Source organism: Dunckerocampus dactyliophorus, chromosome 19 (assembly GCF_027744805.1).
Source record: "Dunckerocampus dactyliophorus isolate RoL2022-P2 chromosome 19, RoL_Ddac_1.1, whole genome shotgun sequence".
Lineage (NCBI taxonomy): Eukaryota > Metazoa > Chordata > Actinopteri > Syngnathiformes > Syngnathidae > Dunckerocampus > Dunckerocampus dactyliophorus.
The window spans coordinates 713,074-733,783 of record NC_072837.1 but is presented as its reverse complement, the minus strand read 5'-3'; the positions used below and the strand labels follow the sequence as shown (position 1 = coordinate 733,783).

The following is a 20,710-nucleotide window of genomic DNA, read 5'->3' as shown; positions in this document are numbered from 1 at the left end:
TTGAAATGCTACAAGTGCAATGCTTTAGACCTACAAATCAAAACAGTGAGGCATGACATTACATGACAAGTCAGCCATGGCATAGAATGGGCGGGGAAAAAAGTTATCCTCCCGTTCCATGTGGAAGTGGTATGTTTTTGGCTTCTTAAGTTTAGAAGAAATAAATTAGAGGCTAACTGGTTAGCTCACTAGCTAGCGGCCGTCTCAAGTCCCTGCAGCATAAGAGTAGCACAATGTGTTATAAACAATGAAGAATAGGAGCGTAAAGGTGACTATAGGGGTGTTATTTCATGACTACAGGGGTCTAATCATGTGAAACACCATATTTAGAAAGTCATAAACAGGTTTTCTATGCCCTAACTACAAAAACGTTCTATTTATTAACAATGAATCCTGTATGGCAGAAATGTATTCATCACGATTGGGACTGAAACCAATGAACCGTTATAAACAAGGGACGAGTGTTATACTATTTCTTAACAGTTTCTGTGTGGCGAAGCCTGCTTTTTTTCCTTTTCTCTCATCTGACACACGTTACTGATAGAACATCATTAAAACGTCTACATTTGCATAATAGCGTACCTTGCAAACGGCTCTTCTTGGCTGTATCTGTGAAACACTGCTAGATGTGCCACAAAAGGAAGAATTCTCTGCTTGGAGACCAAAAGAAAAGACTTGCCACCAAGACAATTTAGTGACTTTTTGTCTTCATTTCCTCTGCATTACTGTAATGAATGTCACACACTGGGTCACAACAAAGCAGTAACTCCATCTTCTCTCAACTGGCACACAAATCTTCCATTCAATCATGAAAAAGTCTTGGCATTGTGTGACATGCAAAGCATGTGTGATGAAAACAACAACAAACCTTTTTCTCCTGAATTATGTAGATATTTGCCAACCTGAATTAAAAAAAAAAGTTAGCCAGTTGTGCTGAAAACCATATAAATAATAAGCTGAGGGTTTGTTTGTTCTGTTGAGGCTCCACCAGTACAGTACAGGAGAATATAATGTGCCTCCTGTGTGCGCTCCAGTCTGTTTTTTTCAACAACCTGCATGCCAATATTCCCGCCATGAGGATTAGAAACCAAACCACCAGTCAAATAAGAGCTCAGTGAGATGGATTACTGCCAGTCTGATTAAATGTTAGACATCAAGCATGTCTGTTAGGAGTTGGAGGCTCAGCATCACTGTCTTCCTGTTCGGTGCCACCTCGTGATTGGTCAACGGCGCAGTTTGAGAGTTGATCGGGCCAGTATGGTGAGGTGGCGACAGCGCCGGAGGGATGGAGGAGGGATGCTCTCGCATTTGCAGTGATATGCACTTCCTCTTTGTCTGGCTGCGAGGACAAATGCTGATGGACAGGGCCTTCATTCTTTGATCTTGGGAGAAGAAAAGCCATTAAATACGTAAATTACAACTGATACAAAACTCTACAGTCTTCTTTGCCTAAAAAAAAAAAGTTTGAATATTGCACCGTTAAAATGCTGAAGTTGTGCTATCTTGCACATTGTTAAAAACGTGCTGCATGTAGGCTGTGTAGTGTACTTTGCAACTAAACACATATCATGCAGCACAGGTGGCTGTGCGTTACCTCTGTCACCACGCCTGCAGCGATGGTGGAGCCCACGTAGCGCAGCATCAAGCGACCCAGCTCCTTGTAGTCTTTGTAGAGCTCCAGCGCTATCGGCCTCTGCGTCTGGATCTCCACGATGGCGTTCATACCTTTACACAAACACCTGCACACACAAAATCCTATTTTAGGGGAGGATCAAAGCTTGGATTCAAACTGAGGGGGTACTTTTTTGACGCCTGCCATGCTCACTTTGGTTTCTTCTTGAGGACCTCACCGCTGCTCTTATGTAGAACACTTATCAGCTTTGTAATGGTGGCCGGCTCGCTGACCGTCCCATAATGCAACAATACCTGCAGACAGACATGCAATTATACACACAGCACAGTTTGCAGTGGGTGACTGATCTGGCTTGTGTCTCCGAGGTATACTGCGGCAGAATGGTGACAAATTGGGAATGGATGTACCTATAAAACACCCTACAAATACGTCATACATCTAAACTCTATATAATATGCCTCTCAGTTGGTACACATTTCAAATGAAGATTTACACATTGAGAAACAATTGCCGGCACAGAGTAGACAGAAAATGTGCAGTTATGCAACATCACATTTTGTTAAAGCGTCGTCCTGCTGGAAAATAGAGGAATTGATTTCAGACAGCGCCCTCTTCTGGAGTCAAAACGGCAGCACTCTTCCACCCTTACAGATAGCTCTATCAAACCACTTTTTATTCAAGTAACTCTTAAAAAATGCAAACCAGGTGGTATGGTTTAAGTCTGCTTATTCATTTAATTCCAAATTGAAAGGGAAAGTTTAAGAATCACGATAAAGCAGTATCCCAAGTACAAAAATACACAAGCAGCAGTATGGCCTCACAATGACAGGAACACCAATATGAATGAAATCTTTGAGATAAAACGCTCTTCATTCACAAAATCATCATCAAACTTACTTATTTTTCATATGATGCACACAGAGAAACGAACAACTTCACGCTCTGTCTCCTTTCTGCTCCGTTCTCATTGAGCCGTGAGGCATTCAGGCGCACTCGTAACTGTGAGTGTCAGGCGCTAATTGTTTTCCATTTTTATTCACATACCCCCATGACAATTGGTGTACCATTGAAGGTACAGCTACGCCACTTTGGGAAAGCCTCACAGCAAACAAAGGACATTAATGGAGGACTTGTGGATGTTTATCACTAGAAAAAGATAAGGAAGTGTTGTTGTGGAGATAACCCGCTTCTAGTGACTGCACTGTATCGATTGAGTACCGCCCAAAAATGGCTTATTGCGATGTGGTAACTTACTGGGAAGCCCTTTGTGATGGGAATCTCAAAACTGAAGAGCAACAGCCGCGCTCTGAATCGGGTGCACACTCGTATGGGCTCCTTGGGATCACAGAACACACACCCCACACTGGAAGACAGGAAGGAAGGTGTTAGCACTAAATGTCAGCGCATGCACACCATCTTGCTAAAGAAGCTGCCGAGGCTTACTTGATCTTGATGATGTCCATGCCAGTGACCGTGAGGCTGACGTGATCTCCAGCTGCAGCCCAATCTAAGGGAGTGTCGTGCAGAGTGATTCCTAGAAGATGCAAAGAGATGAAAGTCACTGAACATCCACAAGATGGCAGTGTTCATCCTACTTTGGCTAAGGGCTACCACCCTTCATCATGATAACGCCCAGGTACGTCTATATGCTACCTAACTGAACACAAACCTTTGACTAAGCACGTCTCATTGGGAGGCACAGCCAGCAGTTTGTCTCCGGTCTGAATATAGCCAGCCTCTATCTTGCCTGTGACGCAGAAGCCCGAGCCCTGGTCTGGTTGGAGAACACAAATGCTGACGTGAGACAAGAGAAAGGAGGGGGACGAATTCACACACTGAAGATGGTGACTTTACCTTTGAATACGTCAGAGACGCACAGTCTGAAAGGTTTGTCCACAGAGCGCTGAGGAGCCCTGAAGGCATCTTCAGGGAGAAGAGAAAAGAGTCATGGGGTGGAATTGGATAAATAATCCTTGCTCAGAATTTTCACAAGCATGTGACCCTGCAGGTGCAAGACAACACTTCTTTATTTGCATTTCACTTTCACTTTCAGGCTACCGTCATGTCTCTCTGAGGGAAGTAATTCAACCATAACAGCAATGGAACGCTTTGGTGTTAGCATGCATTACCAATCTGCTCCAGCAAGCTGAGGCCGCAATACCAAGAGGTGAGCTCAGAAACGGAACACCTGACGGTGAGGTTCTCCCCTGACAGGCCGCTGGTGGGGACGTAGAAAACATCAGAGTCCTAAAAAGGAAGTTCAAACCACTATTGAATCGATAAGTGTCTTGGGCTTTTATTGTGATACACCAAAAAGGGTACCATTCATGGCAAAATGGATATACATGATACATTATATGATTATTGCCATAGAACCAAAACGGGCCTTAAAAAAAGGTTCTGGCTCCACAGTAAAACCATACAGTTGCCCCTCCCAATATCACGATTCGATTATTGCTCCCTCGCTATATCACGTTTTTTCAGAAATTAATGAACTCATTAAATCACAGCCATTTTTCAAAATCCACCCCCTTCAGTAGCGGCCATTTTAGACCATTTTGACTGATTTTTCAAGGCAGACAGAATATTGTGTTCTATGGATATATAAGCACGGAACCTACCAGAAGAAAGATCAGACTCTCGTCTTCCATCAGGTATGTATCAGTTTGTTTCTACCTTTTTCCGTTCTTTAGTAATCAGCAGTATTGAATGCGTTAATAAATTAAGGTGGTTTGGTGGTAGACTACTGTCTACTATTAGTCCAAACATATTGAAATACAAGTGAAATGTAGTATTGTGGTCGCTAGGCAGCAGTAATGACACAAAACATTGAGACATTAGCTTACATGACATTACCTTAACACTGCATGAAGTCATGATGTCTGCCATGGTATGTGTTACGTTTTTGGCTTCTTAAGTTTAGTAGGCACTGAATCATATCAAATCGTATTGAATCATTGTGTTTACAAAATATGTTTTTGCATCATATAGATGGACATGGAATAGTCTATCAAAAAGAGATCTACATCCCTACAGTATATTTTAACCTCATGTCTGGACTCAAAAGGCCAAAGAGGCACTGTGCACACAACTGCATGATGCGACCAACATGATGAAGCAGCTTGTGTCCACTGTACGCTTCTTTTGAGGCTCAGAAACGTGCTCCTGAAACACATTCCACAAATACACAAACCTTGAAGCCTGCCTGCTTGAGAAAATGTCCCAACTTAGAGGTGACTTCCTGGAAACGTTCCTGTTGCCAATTAACCTGTGGGCAGACAGTTCCCATAGTTTAGACTCAAGGGTGGTGCCAACAATTTGCCACAAATTAAAAACACACAAGCAAGGAAACATAAAAGGTGTGCGTCAGGTAGGTCAAGTTCAATGCTTTTTAAAGAGCTCGGACTACATTTTGGCATCAGACCATCACTGGGAGGGACACACAAGTAGCGACATGCAAGCGGCCGGACCGGCTAGCAGAACAATGACAAAGTGCACATAACACACAAAGGGGTGTGGCTTCACTCAAGTCTTCTCATTTCTCTTCACCGTCATCTAATTCAGGTTGTCACCATCCATTACATGCAGAGCACATCATTTTGTGCGGGTTCTGACCTGGTCCATCTTGTTGACCGCCACCGCCAGCTGAGTGACGCCAAGCGAGCGCACCAACAAGGCATGCTCTCTGGTCTGGCCGCCTGCCTCGAAGCCCGCCTCGAATTCCCCTCGGCTGGCGTCCACCACCAGCACGGCCACATCTGCCTGAGAAGAAACATAGTGTTACATACTGTAAGTCCTCCACCATCTGTATGAGCACCTACAGTTGGAGATCACCAACAACGTCCCACTGGACGTTTTTCCTTGATTATCTCACCTCACGGGGAAGCGTGGGAATTAGTTTCAACAACAATTCAAATGTATATGTCAACTATTGTTATAAACAAATAAACCACATCTCAAAAACAGACAATAAAACCAAGTATATCCCAAATAAGCCGATTTCCCTGAAGATTAATAAATCAAATATTTTTGTCATTGTGGCATAGAAAACTTGTTTACGATCTTCTAAATAGGGTTTTTAACATTATTCGAGCCCTCTAGACATGAAATATGAGTCACCTTTACATGTATTACCCAGTATAGTAGCGATAATCAGAGAAAACAGAACATATTGGACATAAATAAGATAACATAGGCTCACATGTCAGCAGTTTCTTGTTTGTTTCTGGACAGAATACTTCCTGTGGTGGCTATTGTCTCATCAATGGCTTTACACTCGTATTACCCAATATAGTAGACATAATAGGAGTAAATAGGCCATTTAAGACGTGAATAAAACTCCTGCTCGTGTGTGTCACAATAAATCTGTTCCCTTAGTGGCGGGCAGTGTGGAGGACAGGAAGTGACGTCGGCGGTTCAGAGTTGAGGTTTAGCTGGTCATGGGTTACAGCCCATATGGTGTTCCGTGTTATTAAGTTATTTGCCTGTTATGAGGTCATTTAAACCTGCAATAAATGCCTGTACTGGTGATAACGTCTGGTGCTTCTCTCACTGAACAATGACTGACACCTAGCGGCCAATGCAGACTACTAAAGTCACAATTAGAATGCTTCTTTGCCTTGCATTTATATTTTACTTCATTTAGCCATTTTTATGCATGGAAATGCTTAATTTAGGCCACAAAAATGTACAATTTGCTTAAATTAGCAATTTTATTTTACCAATAGGTCATAGTCAACCAAGAAACAGCTATCATTTATGATTGTTTTAAAATTATTAATCGCGATAGAGTGAGGGACGACTGTAGATGCATTTTGGCATCAGACCATCAATGGGAGGGACACAAGTAGGGACAAGTTACAAATTGACACTAAATTGTATGAAGTGGAGGGCATGGGTTAAGAAAGAACTTTTCTGGTGAAAATACAGATAACGGTGCAGAATCAAGATTTTTTTTCTCCCCTGTTCCAAGAACATTTTTCCCCGTTCCAAGAACATTTTCTATAGGCGGTACCACATGTTAATTTGAGAATGCGCAAATACTAATTACATGCAATGGAAGTTTGCAGAAGGAGCCCATTACATTTTTGGTCTGTACACATTTGGCAACTGGTGACTAATTGTGAGATTTCCTTGACATCTTATGTACTACTTGATAAATCTTGATGACCAAATACCAGTACAGCGGTGCAGGAGATGGGTGCGCCTTAGCGCTGATCCACATCATGATTGTTCAGCTGCATTTTAGTTAATGACACAAACTCTCCAGTCTTAACACAGTCATATAGTAAAAAGACAAATGACACAAGGTGCCGTCAAGCACACCCATTTTTGAAAACGGAAACACCCAAAACCACAACTTGAGCCGGGGTGTGGCCCACCGAGGGCTGAGGTGCAGGACAGGAGGGACGCATGCTACCTGGGCAGCTCCTGTGATCATGTTGGGGATGAAGTCTTTGTGTCCCGGTGCGTCCATCAGCGTCACCACCTTGGAGGTAGTCTCAAACTTGGTCATGCCGACGTCCATGGTCACACCTCTGCAGTCAGAGTTTCCATTGCAGTAAACTGACAATAAACATTAGTGGTAGAGAAATCAATATGTCCGACCTGTCCCTCTCCTCGCCAGTTTCATCCAGAACCCAAGCGTAGGCGAAAGACGCCTTTCCCGCCTTCTTGGACTCCGTCTCATACTTGTGCATGGTGCGCTTGTTGACGTTGCCCAGCAGATACAGCAGGTGGCCCATTAGCGTGCTCTTCCCCGCGTCCACGTGACCTGTAAGATAAGGATGGGGCGACGCTTGTAAGGACAGCAGACACAGCGAGAGCTCGGGGGTGGGTGAAGGACAGTGAAGAGAAACTGAGAAAGATGGAGGAGAGGAAGACTGTGAGAGGAGTGATAAAGCAGGTAGAAGGAAGAGGGGGGCAAAGATAAGATGTGGCCAAAAGGAAACATATTGCACAAGGGTGAGCGTGCTAGACAGAGGGATAGATGCTGGTTTCACACACACAATGTGAAAGTACCGAGTCACTGTTTTCTGGTGTAAACCAACAGGAGCGACACATCACAATAAAAGGAAGTCCCACAAAGGAACGTAAAACTTGAACATTATGAGACTGGTGCTTACCACTCGAGTCTAGCATGTGTTTTAAGAATGGGAACTACAACCCTGTGCATGGTTGTCAATGATGACAAACTAACTAATCAGGTACAACATGCATTCCTACTAAGAAATGCAAAAAACCCCATGAAAAACACATGCTTCACTGCACACCTTGAAATAAAACCTGGCGCTGGTGGGAACTGAAAGCTTGAGCATTTTTTTTGAGTGAATACGCTAACATAGCATAATGTTGCTGTTAAAATGTGTTGTCACATATATACACATAGACAGTTTTTTTTTTCTAAATGAGAAATCTTGTGACACCCCTGGCACTTGGTACCAAATATGAGGTGGGGAAAAAAAGGGGAAAAATACAGTATAGTAGTCTGTGCAGCGTGGGACAACGTTAGATGGTGCGTTAAAGGGCCGTCAAACAAAGTAACAGGTCGCTGCTCGCAACAAACAAAGATGTAAAAACTGGGACATTTCGAACTGTGTATTATTTTATGAATAAAATAATAGCCCTTATTTCCAAATTCAATATCCATTTACATTCATCATTGCGGCTGAAAGTTTTCCAGGACCCGGTGGTTGGGGACCCCCGCCTTACAGCATGCTTGGGAATATGACGTGCTCTTTTACACATTTGAAAATACTGGAAGAATGCCACTTTTATAGAATTGGCTTCTTTATTTTAGAATGAAGATTAATGTCTCCATCAATAAATATAATAGTAGAATCACACCGCAACAGATTGTTCTGTTTTTGAATCGTATGGTAACCCATGTATCTCGCCGGGGCATATGTCATCACAGAGAGTTACATCCCTAGCTAGCCGTGCTAACATTTGTGTCCCACTCTTAATGTTACATTGTAAAAGGTAGCTCAAGTGTACAATAGCACTTCTTGGAGTACATCCTACCTATAACTACTAAATTTAACAGCGGTTTGCCTCCTTGTCTCTTCTCCAGTTCGGCCTTGACGTCGAGCGTCTGCCGGGTCTTTCCGGAAGAGCGTCCAAGAGTGGGAAGGTTGCCAGCCTCGTCCTCGTTGGAACCTTTGGACGGCGTCTCGGTTCGTCTGGAGTTTCCCTCGCCACTGGCGGGTGTCGTCGCAGCGCCGTTTTCAGGGCTGTTGGCTTGCCGCGCCTTGGCTGCTACAACGACTCCGTTGTCCCCACTGCTGGGGAGGGACACCACAGAACTGTAAATGGAACGTGGCCGTAACATGTCCTGGCTGCTCAGATCATGATGGCTAAAGCTACATCATCATCAATATTTTAAAAAAAAAACCTTGCAAATAGAGTTGTTAATTAGTTCCAGACCCGGCCGCGATAAATGAATTTCTGTGAAGTAGGATTCAATATTAATAAATGGAATATTTTGGTAGTTACAAGCATAGAAAACCTGTTTGACCTAAACAGTGTTAGTTCCCCGTAGACATGAAATAAAACCCCTCCTGTCACTTTTACACAGGTATTATAATGAACATACCTTCATCTAAAATAATCAATAAATATGATGAGATACACTCACACGTGTAAGGGAATAAGGGGCCATCCACACTGAAACGTTTTCATGTCAAAATGGTATTTTATCGTTTCCGCCTTTCATCCACACGGAAACGGCCTTCTGGGTGCCCTGAAATGGGATTTTTTGAAAATGGCTTCCAGAGTGAAAAAATCTGAAAAGGCCAGCTCGTCGTTTTCGTGTAGACAGCCGACCCGCCGTTTTACAGGAACGATGAGAACGCCAACCTGTCACTGTCATGTGACCAGAAGTGAGCTTTGACGACAAGCAAGCATAATATCGGACATGACTCACCTCAGTCGACATTCACCTGAGATTGTGTTGTCTTGTTTTCCGAAATGACATGTAGAAGAAATTCCACTTCATCTTAAATCTACATGAGCCTTGGAAACAAGACGACAACGGACTTAAGGACATGCGTTGCTTCTTTTTCCATAGTTTGGTGTGTCACGTGGTTCCGTCTGTGTGTCTGTTTACAGCGCCACATGTAGGTGTGCCTTGTGTATTACATCCTTTTCACAAAGTGATCCGTTCCTGTCCGTAGCCGAGCAATGTGTTGGAAGTGTAATGGATGCCAGCCTGTGAGGCTGTGCAAGTGTACGTTGGTAAATCTCACTTCCTCTGCCTTGAGAGATGCGCTGAACACGCGGTGGACAGTTCGGGCTTTTCCCCGTGTGGTCAGCGCTCATCTCCCATTGCGAATGTCCTGTGTTCGAAACGGTGCAGGCAGTGTGATTGCAGGGCGGGTTACATAAGCAAAGAATACAGTAATATGAGTGTAAACATGACTATTATTTAATGTCTGCAGGTCTGTAATAATGTTAAAATTAGGTTTTATATGCTCCCAACTACAAAAATATTCAGTTTATTAATATTGAATCCTCCTTTGAGGAAAGTCACTTAACGCAGTCGGTTCTGAACCAATTAACCACGATAAATGAGGGACGACTGTACAGTTAATAAGCCTTTTATGATGGGGGCAGTTTGACCCTGGAATAGACTATTTCAACTTCCCCTGGGAAAAATAAAAATGGGTTTAAAATGTCAGAGACTTCTTCCCATGCAAGTGTGTGTGTGTGGGTGAGATACCTGGGGACATCAAAGCCCATGGTCTGCTTCTTGCCAGAAACGGTCATGCGGGCCACTTTGGGTAAGACTTCAGAGTCCATCTTATTTTGAGACACGTCTCTGCTTTTCGCTGCACAGGAGGCAACAAAGAAACTTTATGTAGACTCTCATTCATGTGACAACAAAAGGTTTCTTACATCTTTTTTTGTGTGCAGGTTTTCCCCTCATTGTGACACTTGATGAATGCAAATCAGTTGATGTAAATGTCTACTGTCAGGATGTGCTGCCGTTGCATCAGACCAGCAGAGGATGTGATTACTGGTGACCAGTTCTCATTCACACGGCCTTCCTGGCACAACACCTATAGATTCGTGTTCATATTCAGCATCTTAGAGAGAAATAGCTGCTTTGTCATCCCCGTCCCGAATAGTCAGGTGTGCGAGTCATATCGAGCTGCTACTGATTCATTTAAGACGGCAGGGCTCTATGCCATGTGTGTGACTTCCTGGCTCAGAAGGGGTTAATCTCCGAAGCGGCCGTTGAGTCCCGTCTGGTTGTGAGCAAACAGCATGACTACATTTGCAGAATTAGTCGAAAGAGTTGAAAAACAGCATCAATGACTCATTTAGTCAGACTGTATCCTTGTTGAAGTTAGTTTGGTTCAAAAAGATGCATGATGCATTAATACGCTCTCATCACTTAAGAAGACAAGCTGTGACTCAGCAGAATGATATGAATGGTGTCCCTCCTCAGGTTATTGAAACACACAAAGCAGACTGCTGGCTTTTCAATGTCTGGCGCTGGTATTGATGGACTGATTCAACGCTGATGCCAACAAGGCCAATTTGTTGACATTTTCTGGTGAGGACTGATTGTGGGTCATTGCACGACAAACACTGTGTGCTGAAAATCAACTTGAAATAAAAAAATGAGACGTATTGGAAAGTACCTGACAGTCAAAAGAACATTAAACACGTCCTCTCGGGTCATTTTGTTGCTTTCAAGTTAAACCAAAGACTGTGTGCAACTTTACACTCAATACATGCTTTCAGCCAGCAGTGGGGCGGGACCCAAAGTGTTTCGCGGAGCCATTCTGGGGGGGTTGCAGACAGAGTATAAAATGACATTAAAGTATGCGATCTCAACTCGATGTCTGACTTGTGGGGGTGTCACAAGATCTCCCACGATTAAAACATTCAGAAAAAAAATGTCTCATGGGCTCTAGGCCTTGGATGCTGATAAATAAATTAATCACACAATAAATGAAAATGAACTTGATCAGTTTGCCATGTGCATGCATGTCCGTTTTCCTTGTTTCCTGCATTCAAACAGGCAGGATGAGGGTTCATTCTGTGCACTGGTTTCAGCACCTTGGCGCGTTTGCTCCATAGAACATGGCATGAACGGAGTGAGCCCTTTTGTCGGCCATGCAGTCCATTTGTCTCGGTGGGTGGAGGCGGGGCCGCTAGCATACACACAGAGTGCAGAAGAGTAACGTAGTAGTAATTAAATGAGTAGATTGCAATATATTGTCATATATTTTGGATATTTTTTCATTGTACTTTTCTTAAACGTAATGTTAAAATCTCGTCTTGTGGAACCAATCTCGGGTATCGTCTTGTCTTGTGCTGTATAGCCTATTGTAACAACAACATGAATGTAAATCGTTCAACACCTCTCTGGGACTGCGTGTGTGTGTGTGTGTGTGTGTGTGTGTGTGTGTGTGTGTATATGAACACGCATCATGTATATGCTAGCCGGCGGTGGTGTTTAAAAAAAAAAAAAAGAATTGGAGCAAGATGCACACAGTCCCTTTAAGCAAACAGACATATGATGCTGTGTTTACACTTGTAATTAGCAGTAAACGTGTGCTTGGACGGCATTTAGCCTTTTAGTTCACACACAGTAGCCCCCAAGTTAGGAGGGATGACTCCACTATCTGGCATCATTGTTTGGCCTTGGTGGAGGTCTGCGCTCTTAGGGTACTCCTGTTTCTTTTGTGTGTTGGCCTCGAGCGCAGCCCTGACATAAGCTCAACTACAAACTCCAATCAGGTTCTGAAGCTTTGGAGCAGGATCTATTTGCACAGTGAGCACAGGCAGGTAAACAGTCATCAGCCTTCCGTCCAGGATTCCTCCACACAGGGCATCCTTGCAGGGAGCCAGTCATCCTTACTACTGGGCCCCTGAGGGCCTAACTGAGCCCAGGAAAGGAGGAGTCCGCCCAGGATATGCAAATTTCAACACCTCCTCCTGTCAGAACACACATAAGTGAGCATGCAGGCTCAAGTTAAATAAGACAGGCTGGCCGTGGTTGATGGTGGCGACTGACAGCCACACGGGCCGGGAGGGTTACCCAAGTCTATTTATCATCCTTTTACTTGATATCAGCCCTGAGGGCACAAGCTAACCAAAGCTAGCCAGTTCCAGGTCTTTCAACTCAGTTTATTATAATCCCGCGGTACTTTCATCTCTGGCATATCTTTATACGGCTAAAGGCAACAGGATAAATGGATTTTATGTATTAAATAACTCTGCTTTTTTGTCGACATTTTAATTGCTGGGTTTCATGTGACGTCAACACACGGGATTGGGTCTACGAGAACGAGAAGAAATTTTAACATTACTTTTAAGAAAGTATAATAAAACAATATAAAAAATTGAGACAATATATTGTAATCTACTAATTTAATTTCTACTAGGTTACACTCTTCTGCACTCTGTGTGTATGCTAGTGGCCCCGCCTCCACCCACTGAGACAAAGAGACTGTATGACTGACAAAAGAGCTCACTCTGTTCATGCCGTTGTTCCATGGAACAAACCGATGCACAGAAGAGAGACGAGTAAAACAGAAATGCATGCACATGGCAATATACTGACGCCGGCAAAATTCTCAAGTTCATTTTCATTTATTGTCATTTATTTATTTATTACCCCCCCAAGCCTAGTGCCCACCAGACATTTCTTTTCTGAACGAGAAATCTTTTTAATATTTTAATCTTCTAACACCCCTAGTATTTCGGGGAACACAATTACTAAAATAGTCCACCATAACGGAGAATAAGTTCAGGAAAAATCAAAAAAACGCAGAGAAGCCACCTTTTTCAGCGTTTGCTGACCCTGACGGGGGGAGCCAAGTATGGACGGGTTCCAGGGAGCAACAAGAAGCACAATTTATACTAAAATTGAAGTTAAAACATTGATGGAACTCGAAAATGTCAAATGAAGAAATACTAGCCACTTGGCCTGCAATATTCCACGGAGAGGGCGGGGTCCGGGGCTTCTAGCAGCCCGGCAACACTGTGTGAAATTCGGCTGAAACTTGGCTATGGAGCTCAGACTTTGCCAAACAGTGCAGAGAAACGATGAAGGACACATACAAGAATGTATTCATGCAGACTGATTGGGTGTAGGAACGCAAGCATTATTTTCATTATGTCTGACGCCGAGATAAGCTTTCACTGCTTTTCATTTAATGCCTTCATGCATCACAACAGGTACACTCACACAATTGGAGCAAATCATCTCAATGACTAGCACTGTTATTTGCTTTCATTTCCAAAATATTGCACAAACATGCTGAGTGTGTATGCGGCTGTAGCTTATGCTTGCCCCAAATGATGTGATCTGTCAAAGGCGTTGCTGAACAAAGCTGTAAACGCCGAGAGACGTGAGCAGATTTTCCAACGTAGGTGGCGAATGGTTCAAGACGGTGAGAGGGTCGGCGGCTGTAGCGAGTCAATTGTTGCTTGTGGTGACATTTTCTCCCTGAAGTGCAACTTCCTGCTTGAAACCACACACTTGTCTTCTAAAATAAAAAAAATTAAAAAGCTGGACAAAGCCTGCAGACCTTCATAAGAATAATTATATCCCAACTCCTCCAAAAGGTGAAACCAGTTTGACTCGTCTTGTAAACTGTTATCAATCATTTTCCACGGGCTTGCTCATCTATGTTTGATGGCCTTGGGGGTCCTGTTCAGCTTTATGCACCTGCAGAGTTGACCCCCATCCATTCAAACACTATGACAGGTCTCACGACAAAACAAGAAAAAAAAGAAGTCAACCAACAGGTATCTTTAACATCAGCCCATATTTTGTGAGCCAGTCTGAAAGGTGGCGATAACCACTCCATAGTCGTCATTCAAAGATGATTCAACCCAAAACCTCCACTTGACTCACACTACAAATGTTGAAAGGACTGAAAAGAGCACATCTTGTACTGCACAGCACAAACCATGACTACAAATGTCATAATTCATACATCGTTTATGTACAAAAACAGACAAAAATTGAAAAAACCTATGCCTCAAAGGCCAAATAAAAACCTAAACCCTCAATATAACTTCTGCCCAGTGAGCATCCAAGCATTCACTCCAAAAGTGTGTTCTCCTTTTTCTTTGGCTTTTTTTTTGCATTCTTTTACAAGCAACTAAGAATGGCTAAGAAGAAAAGTGTGCCGAGAACCATAGAAGTACATATGGTACGGACTGCAACATAGGAAAGGGTTGGCTGCACAGACCACTATGAGCAATACATCAATGTAACACAAAAACCAGGGGTGTCCCAATCAGATAATGATATCGGCTATCGGTCCGATCTCAGACACACACACAAAAAAAACAGCATTGGATTATATCGGCCTGCATCTAAAATCTCCGATATTGGCACACCAATACAAGCAGTCCAGCATGCAGAGACAACGTGATCACAACAGCAGCGAGTGCCAGCATGTTTAGTAGGAGTGATGTCAGCCGTGTGCCTGTGTTTTTCGTTAAAATCCGAAAAAGACGTGGCAGCCGAGTGCAAAACTTGTCGTGCACAAGTTTCCCGTGGTGGCACAGAACCGGGGAAGTTTAATACGACCAACATCATCGCGTATTTGAGGAAGGATTTTTGCAACATCGCGGTTTCCTGAAACATCCACCTGTTTGACACATTTGTAGAGAGTGAAAAACTTCCACGGGACGGCAAAAAGTCATTGGCTGTAAATTGGCAGAAAAGAGCCAGCCCCTGTCGGTGGGGAGCAATGTCAGGAATAAACGCCTCATTGAGCACTGCCACGTTACGCCTATTGTGGATAACACCACACACCACATGCATCAACAAGTACATGGGTCCGTTTTCCTCATGACTACTGTTGCTAACCATTATTCCCCGAGTAATATCGCTTGATCAAGCCTTTTCTAACATTGCACGCGACTAAACAAGTAATAAAACTATGGATCGGTATTGGTCCATATTCAAGGCTCCAATATCGGAATCAGATCAGAAGTGAAAAAGCTGTATCGGGACACCCCCAGTAAATACACTTAATCATTTGTGGTGGGTCACTGGCACCTCGTCAAAAATGATATTTCACATGCAAACCTTTTGGGTTTTTTCGGGTTATTTTGGAATGTCTTAGTGTGGATTTGATATTTCGTTGTACTCACTGTATTCATTCTTTTCATGCATGCAGTTTAGTCGTGTAGTGATGAAAACAATGATTTGCTTGGTTTGACCACACAAGACTCATTAATTACAGCAATAGTGGAAAAAAACAGCATGAGGTGACAGTATGCCAGGCGTCTTAAGAAAAGATGGGGAGTTTATTACACAGTGGTTAACTTCCTTTTTGCAACAGGTAAGAATGATGGAATGTTACGTATGACATCGCCTCTAGAGATAAAGGTTTCATGATAGCAACACCAGCGGAGACGCTCAAACAGAAGCACAGTCACAATACATCAATTGGTCTTTATTTCAAATCTGACATCAAGCGATGCTGTTGAGGACACACCCACTTGAAGACGCTTATGTTCATCGAAACCTCGTCTGATGACTTTAACGTGGTTACTGTCAGTCATTGCTCAATCTTGATAAATAAATGGAGGTTGTATTTACTATCACAGTAGAAAAGTGTTTGTGTGTCGGTGCGTGACACAATCGTTCATGGGAAAAACTCCAGGTGTCATTTCAACTAAAAAAAAAAAAAAAAGACATCTTCCACCTCCATGATGTCAAACCCAGGCACCATGGTTAACTGATCCAAATCCAATAGCGGCACTGCACCTGCATGCAACACCAACCTATTTCTTGCCTTTTTGTGGGGGGTGGTGAGCGCAAAACTAGAAAGGAGGCCACAGTTTTAAAGATGATCATTTAGTTGGGTTCCTGTAACGTGTGAATTTAAAAGCCAAAAGCAGATTGCGTGCTTTAAAAAAGCAGCAAACACTGTTTTAAAACACTGCAGGCTATGTGGAAAACAACTCTAATAAAATTTTGTAAAAAAAAAACCAACTCATTTAGCTGCCAGAGAACGTAAGCAAATGCAATATTCACTTCACAAAATAAAAGGATGTAAAACGCTGAAAAGTTTGTTCGTCCATAAAGTGTCTTTACTCCACTCAAGACGTTTTTGCTCAGCCCCGCCTACCTGGTGAAAGCTTTTTTCTGATTGGCTCGTACGATGTCGTCAGGCGAAGGAGTGTCAAAGGTGAAGGGTGCGATGTGTGCAAGTAGGCCATGCTGCTCTTTGGGCTTGCAGAGAAAAGCCAGGCGACCACTTCCTGTCCTCTGACCTTTAACCCTCTTTAGCCTCCTCGCCCTCCTATGCCGCCGGCAGCTCTGGAAGGACAGCGTGATCGCAAACACCGATGGCTGCGCGAAAACAGACAAATCCAAACCGACTGGTCCTGGAGAGGACGGCGAGGGGAGATCACCATCATCAGCCATTAAAGCGCTCAAATCGATACCCTGGTGTGGCTTTGTTGACGCGGTGTTCTTGTGGTGGAGCTTGCTTAGGGTGCCGCCCTTGAGACTGCTTTCAGCCAGCGCCTCAGGCCTCGCTGGTTTCGCTGAGGTGAGGAAGTACTGGGACCCACTTGTGGCAGCTGAGGTTTTGCCTTTGAGTTGGGGGGTCAAATGTGAGGCGGGGAGCATCTCAGGTGGTCTTTTAAGAGCACCTTCTGCTGCTTCTGAAGACGTTTGATTGGACGCTAACGAGCTCTTGTTGTGATACTGCAGCGCTAGCTCGGATAGCGACACGGTCCCGCTGGTGTTTAAGTCCAAAGTGTTTGCTGGCGTTTGACAACCTTGAACTCTGTGGCGGTGCTGCGAGGCGAGCTCAGATAGCGAAAGCGTCGGTCCTGGTGTCACCATAGGCATCCTTTTAGAGTCCCTGAAAAATAGACTCCCATTGGAATGTTCCTGGATTAAATCTGCCAGCGATGGGCTCCCCCGGTGATGAGCCGTTGTTGAGAGTTGATCGTACAGGACTGACCCCAGACACCCGAATCCAGGAGGAGAAGTTGCAGTTTTTACACTGGATTGCGCTATTGAGAGGCTACTGAGAGAAGCGGAAAGTAAGGAGGGAGCTGATGACATATTCAAAGGTGCCAGCGTGCCCAAGGAGAGATTAGTGTTATTATTAAAAACGACCGATGGAGGTGTATTCAGTCCTGAGCCCGAACTTTGCCCTTTATCACCCGACCCTTTCCACTTATTGTTCTGCTCATGCTCGGAGATGAGCCGTCCCAGGCTAGCACCACCACTAAGGTCCAGGCCGACAACATTGGGACTTTGGCCGCCGCTGAACACGGCATGCGGGGAAGAAATCCCAGGCGGTGCCGTGTGTAACACATGTGTGTATTTGTCAGGTTTATGCGCCTCGGATGTCGTGTCTGAACCGGATACAAACAAGTCGGCTCCTTACCTTACAAAAGCCAATTGCAGTCGGCGAGGACGAGGCAGGAGGAGCATTGTGGGGAGGATGGATAAATCAATCAATCAGGAGGCAAAGGGGGGAAAAGAAGAAGGCACTTTGTTAAACAGTTATCTCAAATTTGGCAAGAAAATGACACCATTTTCAATTTAAAAGGTCCCTTATTTTGCAACAGTAATATGAGTACCAAAAGTGAGAAACCGATCACCTCCCTCACTTGTTTGCTTTACTTTTGACACGCGCTCCAGAAGTTGGTTATGTTTTCATGACTTCATGAAAGAAAAAAGCTCCTTTCACAAGCTTCAATACACATCTTAAAATAAAGCCAGCTATCTGTCAGTCAGTTAGACGTGGGAGCTATCAATTTGATCACTGTCTGTTTTCTTCAGCTAGTAGGCTAACTTAGCAAGACGTTGCTGTTAAAATGTGACTCTGCTGTAATGTTAGCTCACATAGCTATGCCAGTGTTGCTAATGTTTGCCTCCTCTTGTGCCACTCCTTAATGTTGCGTTGCTGTATGTGATGTATGGCAAGGGTCCCCAACCAGGGGAAACTTTCAAGCACAATGATAACAAAAAAATAAATACTTAAAAACCTAACTTGTAAATGACTACATAGCATGTTATGTAAATTTATAGCAATTTTGGAAATATTGGCCATTATTCAGAAAAAAATATATATATAATACATAAATAAATATAATAAAATATGTAAATAATACTGTACAGTTACAAATCACAGTTTTTGCATGTTTATGTTGTTTACTGTGAGCGGTGACCCATCCCGATTTGTTTGACAGTCCTTGAACGCACCATAGTCGTGTGAGTGTGCTAACTTTCGGCCATGCTGCACGGATAGACTACTACACTGTATTTACCCTGTTTTTCCTTTCACCTCATGTTTGGTCCCAAATGCTGACACTGTGTGGGAATGCATAAAGGTAAGGTTTGATGACGTTATTGAGTGCTAATGTTCATATTTGTGCGGTGCACAACCTCAAGTTGATTCATGTTAGCACACAGCCTGTTACCACACACATCAAACAAAAAGCAATGTTCTAAGCTTCTCTCTGAAAAACAAACTCCCGACTCGTACTGGTGGATAGTGGGTCTGTACTCATTTTGGGATTTTAATTTGATGTTGTTCCTGTCTTAGTTTTACACAGTACGTAATAAATATGATCAATAGATTGCTATAGTGTGCAGGGTTACAAAATGTGCACAAACCTGATGTACTTAAAAAGGCAGGACTTCAGTAAGAACCCTCGAGTTAGAAATGAGCACACTATTACAACGGTCAAATTGAAAACAACTACAACTACCTTTCTCAATCACTGCCGCCTGCCTGTTTCTTTGCGGAAGCGGAGCTTTCTCCTCGTCAACCCACTGGACAGGCGGTGGTACATCGGCGGCGGTTTTGCTAACCGGGGCCGTTTTAGGGTCTTCAGAGAGGATAGCATCCAGCGCACGCTGTGCATTGAATCCACACCTTATGGCTGCTTGGTTTAAAACGGAGTCCGGCATTGAATCTCCCAGCACGGCCCTCATGTGGTCCAGACAGGAGTAAAGCTTGGCTGGAGGGAAGAACACGCAGCTTGGATGTCAATAGTTTATCTGAGGGTGCTCCTAAGTGCTACGGTGTTACCTTGCTCAAGAGGGTCAAGGTTGTGGCTGATGGTCGGGGACATTGGTACATCCTCCTCTTCATATTCTTCCTCCTCAAGCGGCTTCTCCTTCGGCGCTTGCTTCTCACGACGAGAGTAGATGAACTGATTGGCTGAACAAACCCAAAAAAACAGCACATTTAGAATCATCTCTAGGTGCTGCTCCGCCATTTAAGCTTAATTATATCACTTTTTGAAGCAATCATCTCATCGTAACGTCTGATACCCACCTGTTGCTGGTGATATACAGTAGTCATCCTCCACAGACTGTCCATACATGTCATCATCTTCAAAATCTAAAGGAATGCAAAATAAAGTGTTTAAGCGCCCCCAAATGAACTTAAAGCAAGCAAATAAAGTGGACTAATACAGCTAATAGCCCAAAAGCAAAAGTTCATTCACCATAACAACTGTATAAACATCTTTATAAGATTTAGGACGAAATTAATAATATAGTGAAGTGGCACATTTCGTAAAAGGTGTTGGAAAATTCGACAATTTCGGAATCAAAACAACATTTAGCAAGCCAACAAGATGTAAACAACTATTTAAATCGCCCAAATTTAGCTTTCAGAACATTGTGCCACATTCAAACTTCAGAGTCGAAAGTCAAATACTATTATGTAATAAAATGTTGTGACTGGTCATTGACACGACAGCAAAACAGCTAGCAGCCGGCCAGGTCGAGCTGGTTAGCCACCATAGCTCCATTGAACAACATAGGAAATTAGCTTCTATACTGCTAACTAGCTTAGCGGGTCGCGGCCTTGCCATGAGGTTGGGTTTTTAAAAAACGACGAGCCTTATTAGCTTTGTGTACCTTCGTCGTAGTTGTAGCCTCGGACATTTCTGTGCCGAGACATTTTGACTCATCTGTCGTCTCTCCACCTCAGCGAATTGTGTTTAAGGTTTTGTTGCCGAATTATTTTTGTGACATGTGTGTCAGAGTCCGGAAGTCATTGCTGCTTTTGCTCCTGCGCATGCGCATGACAGTACCCTGCGACGGAACGGCGT

General features: G+C 43.6%; 1 protein-coding gene across 9 annotated transcripts; it reads right to left on the bottom strand.

Moving 5' to 3' along the window:
* Positions 1-263: 263 nt before the first annotated feature.
* Positions 264-20,665, bottom strand: hbs1l (HBS1-like translational GTPase). Of its 9 annotated transcripts, none has more exons than XM_054762253.1 (18): positions 20,517-20,665; positions 19,927-19,992; positions 19,678-19,809; positions 19,355-19,606; positions 10,353-10,461; positions 8,657-8,916; positions 7,241-7,406; positions 7,053-7,170; positions 5,249-5,395; positions 4,827-4,901; positions 3,763-3,880; positions 3,488-3,556; positions 3,303-3,407; positions 3,077-3,167; positions 2,888-2,996; positions 1,826-1,926; positions 1,595-1,739; positions 264-1,382 (listed from the first exon to the last, which is right to left on the bottom strand). In XM_054762253.1, exons 1-18 carry the CDS (start codon positions 20,557-20,559, stop codon positions 1,371-1,373), a joined length of 2,118 nt encoding a protein of 705 aa, XP_054618228.1. In that variant the 5' UTR covers positions 20,560-20,665; the 3' UTR covers positions 264-1,370. The 9 variants fall into 9 exon arrangements, 7 of the variants coding, with proteins under 7 accessions (XP_054618228.1, XP_054618229.1, XP_054618233.1 ...); XM_054762254.1 differs by having other exon boundaries at positions 8,657-8,913; XM_054762258.1 differs by lacking the exons at positions 19,927-19,992; positions 20,517-20,665 and having other exon boundaries at positions 19,522-19,606; positions 19,678-19,714.
* Between the last annotated feature and the right edge of the window lie 45 nt (positions 20,666-20,710).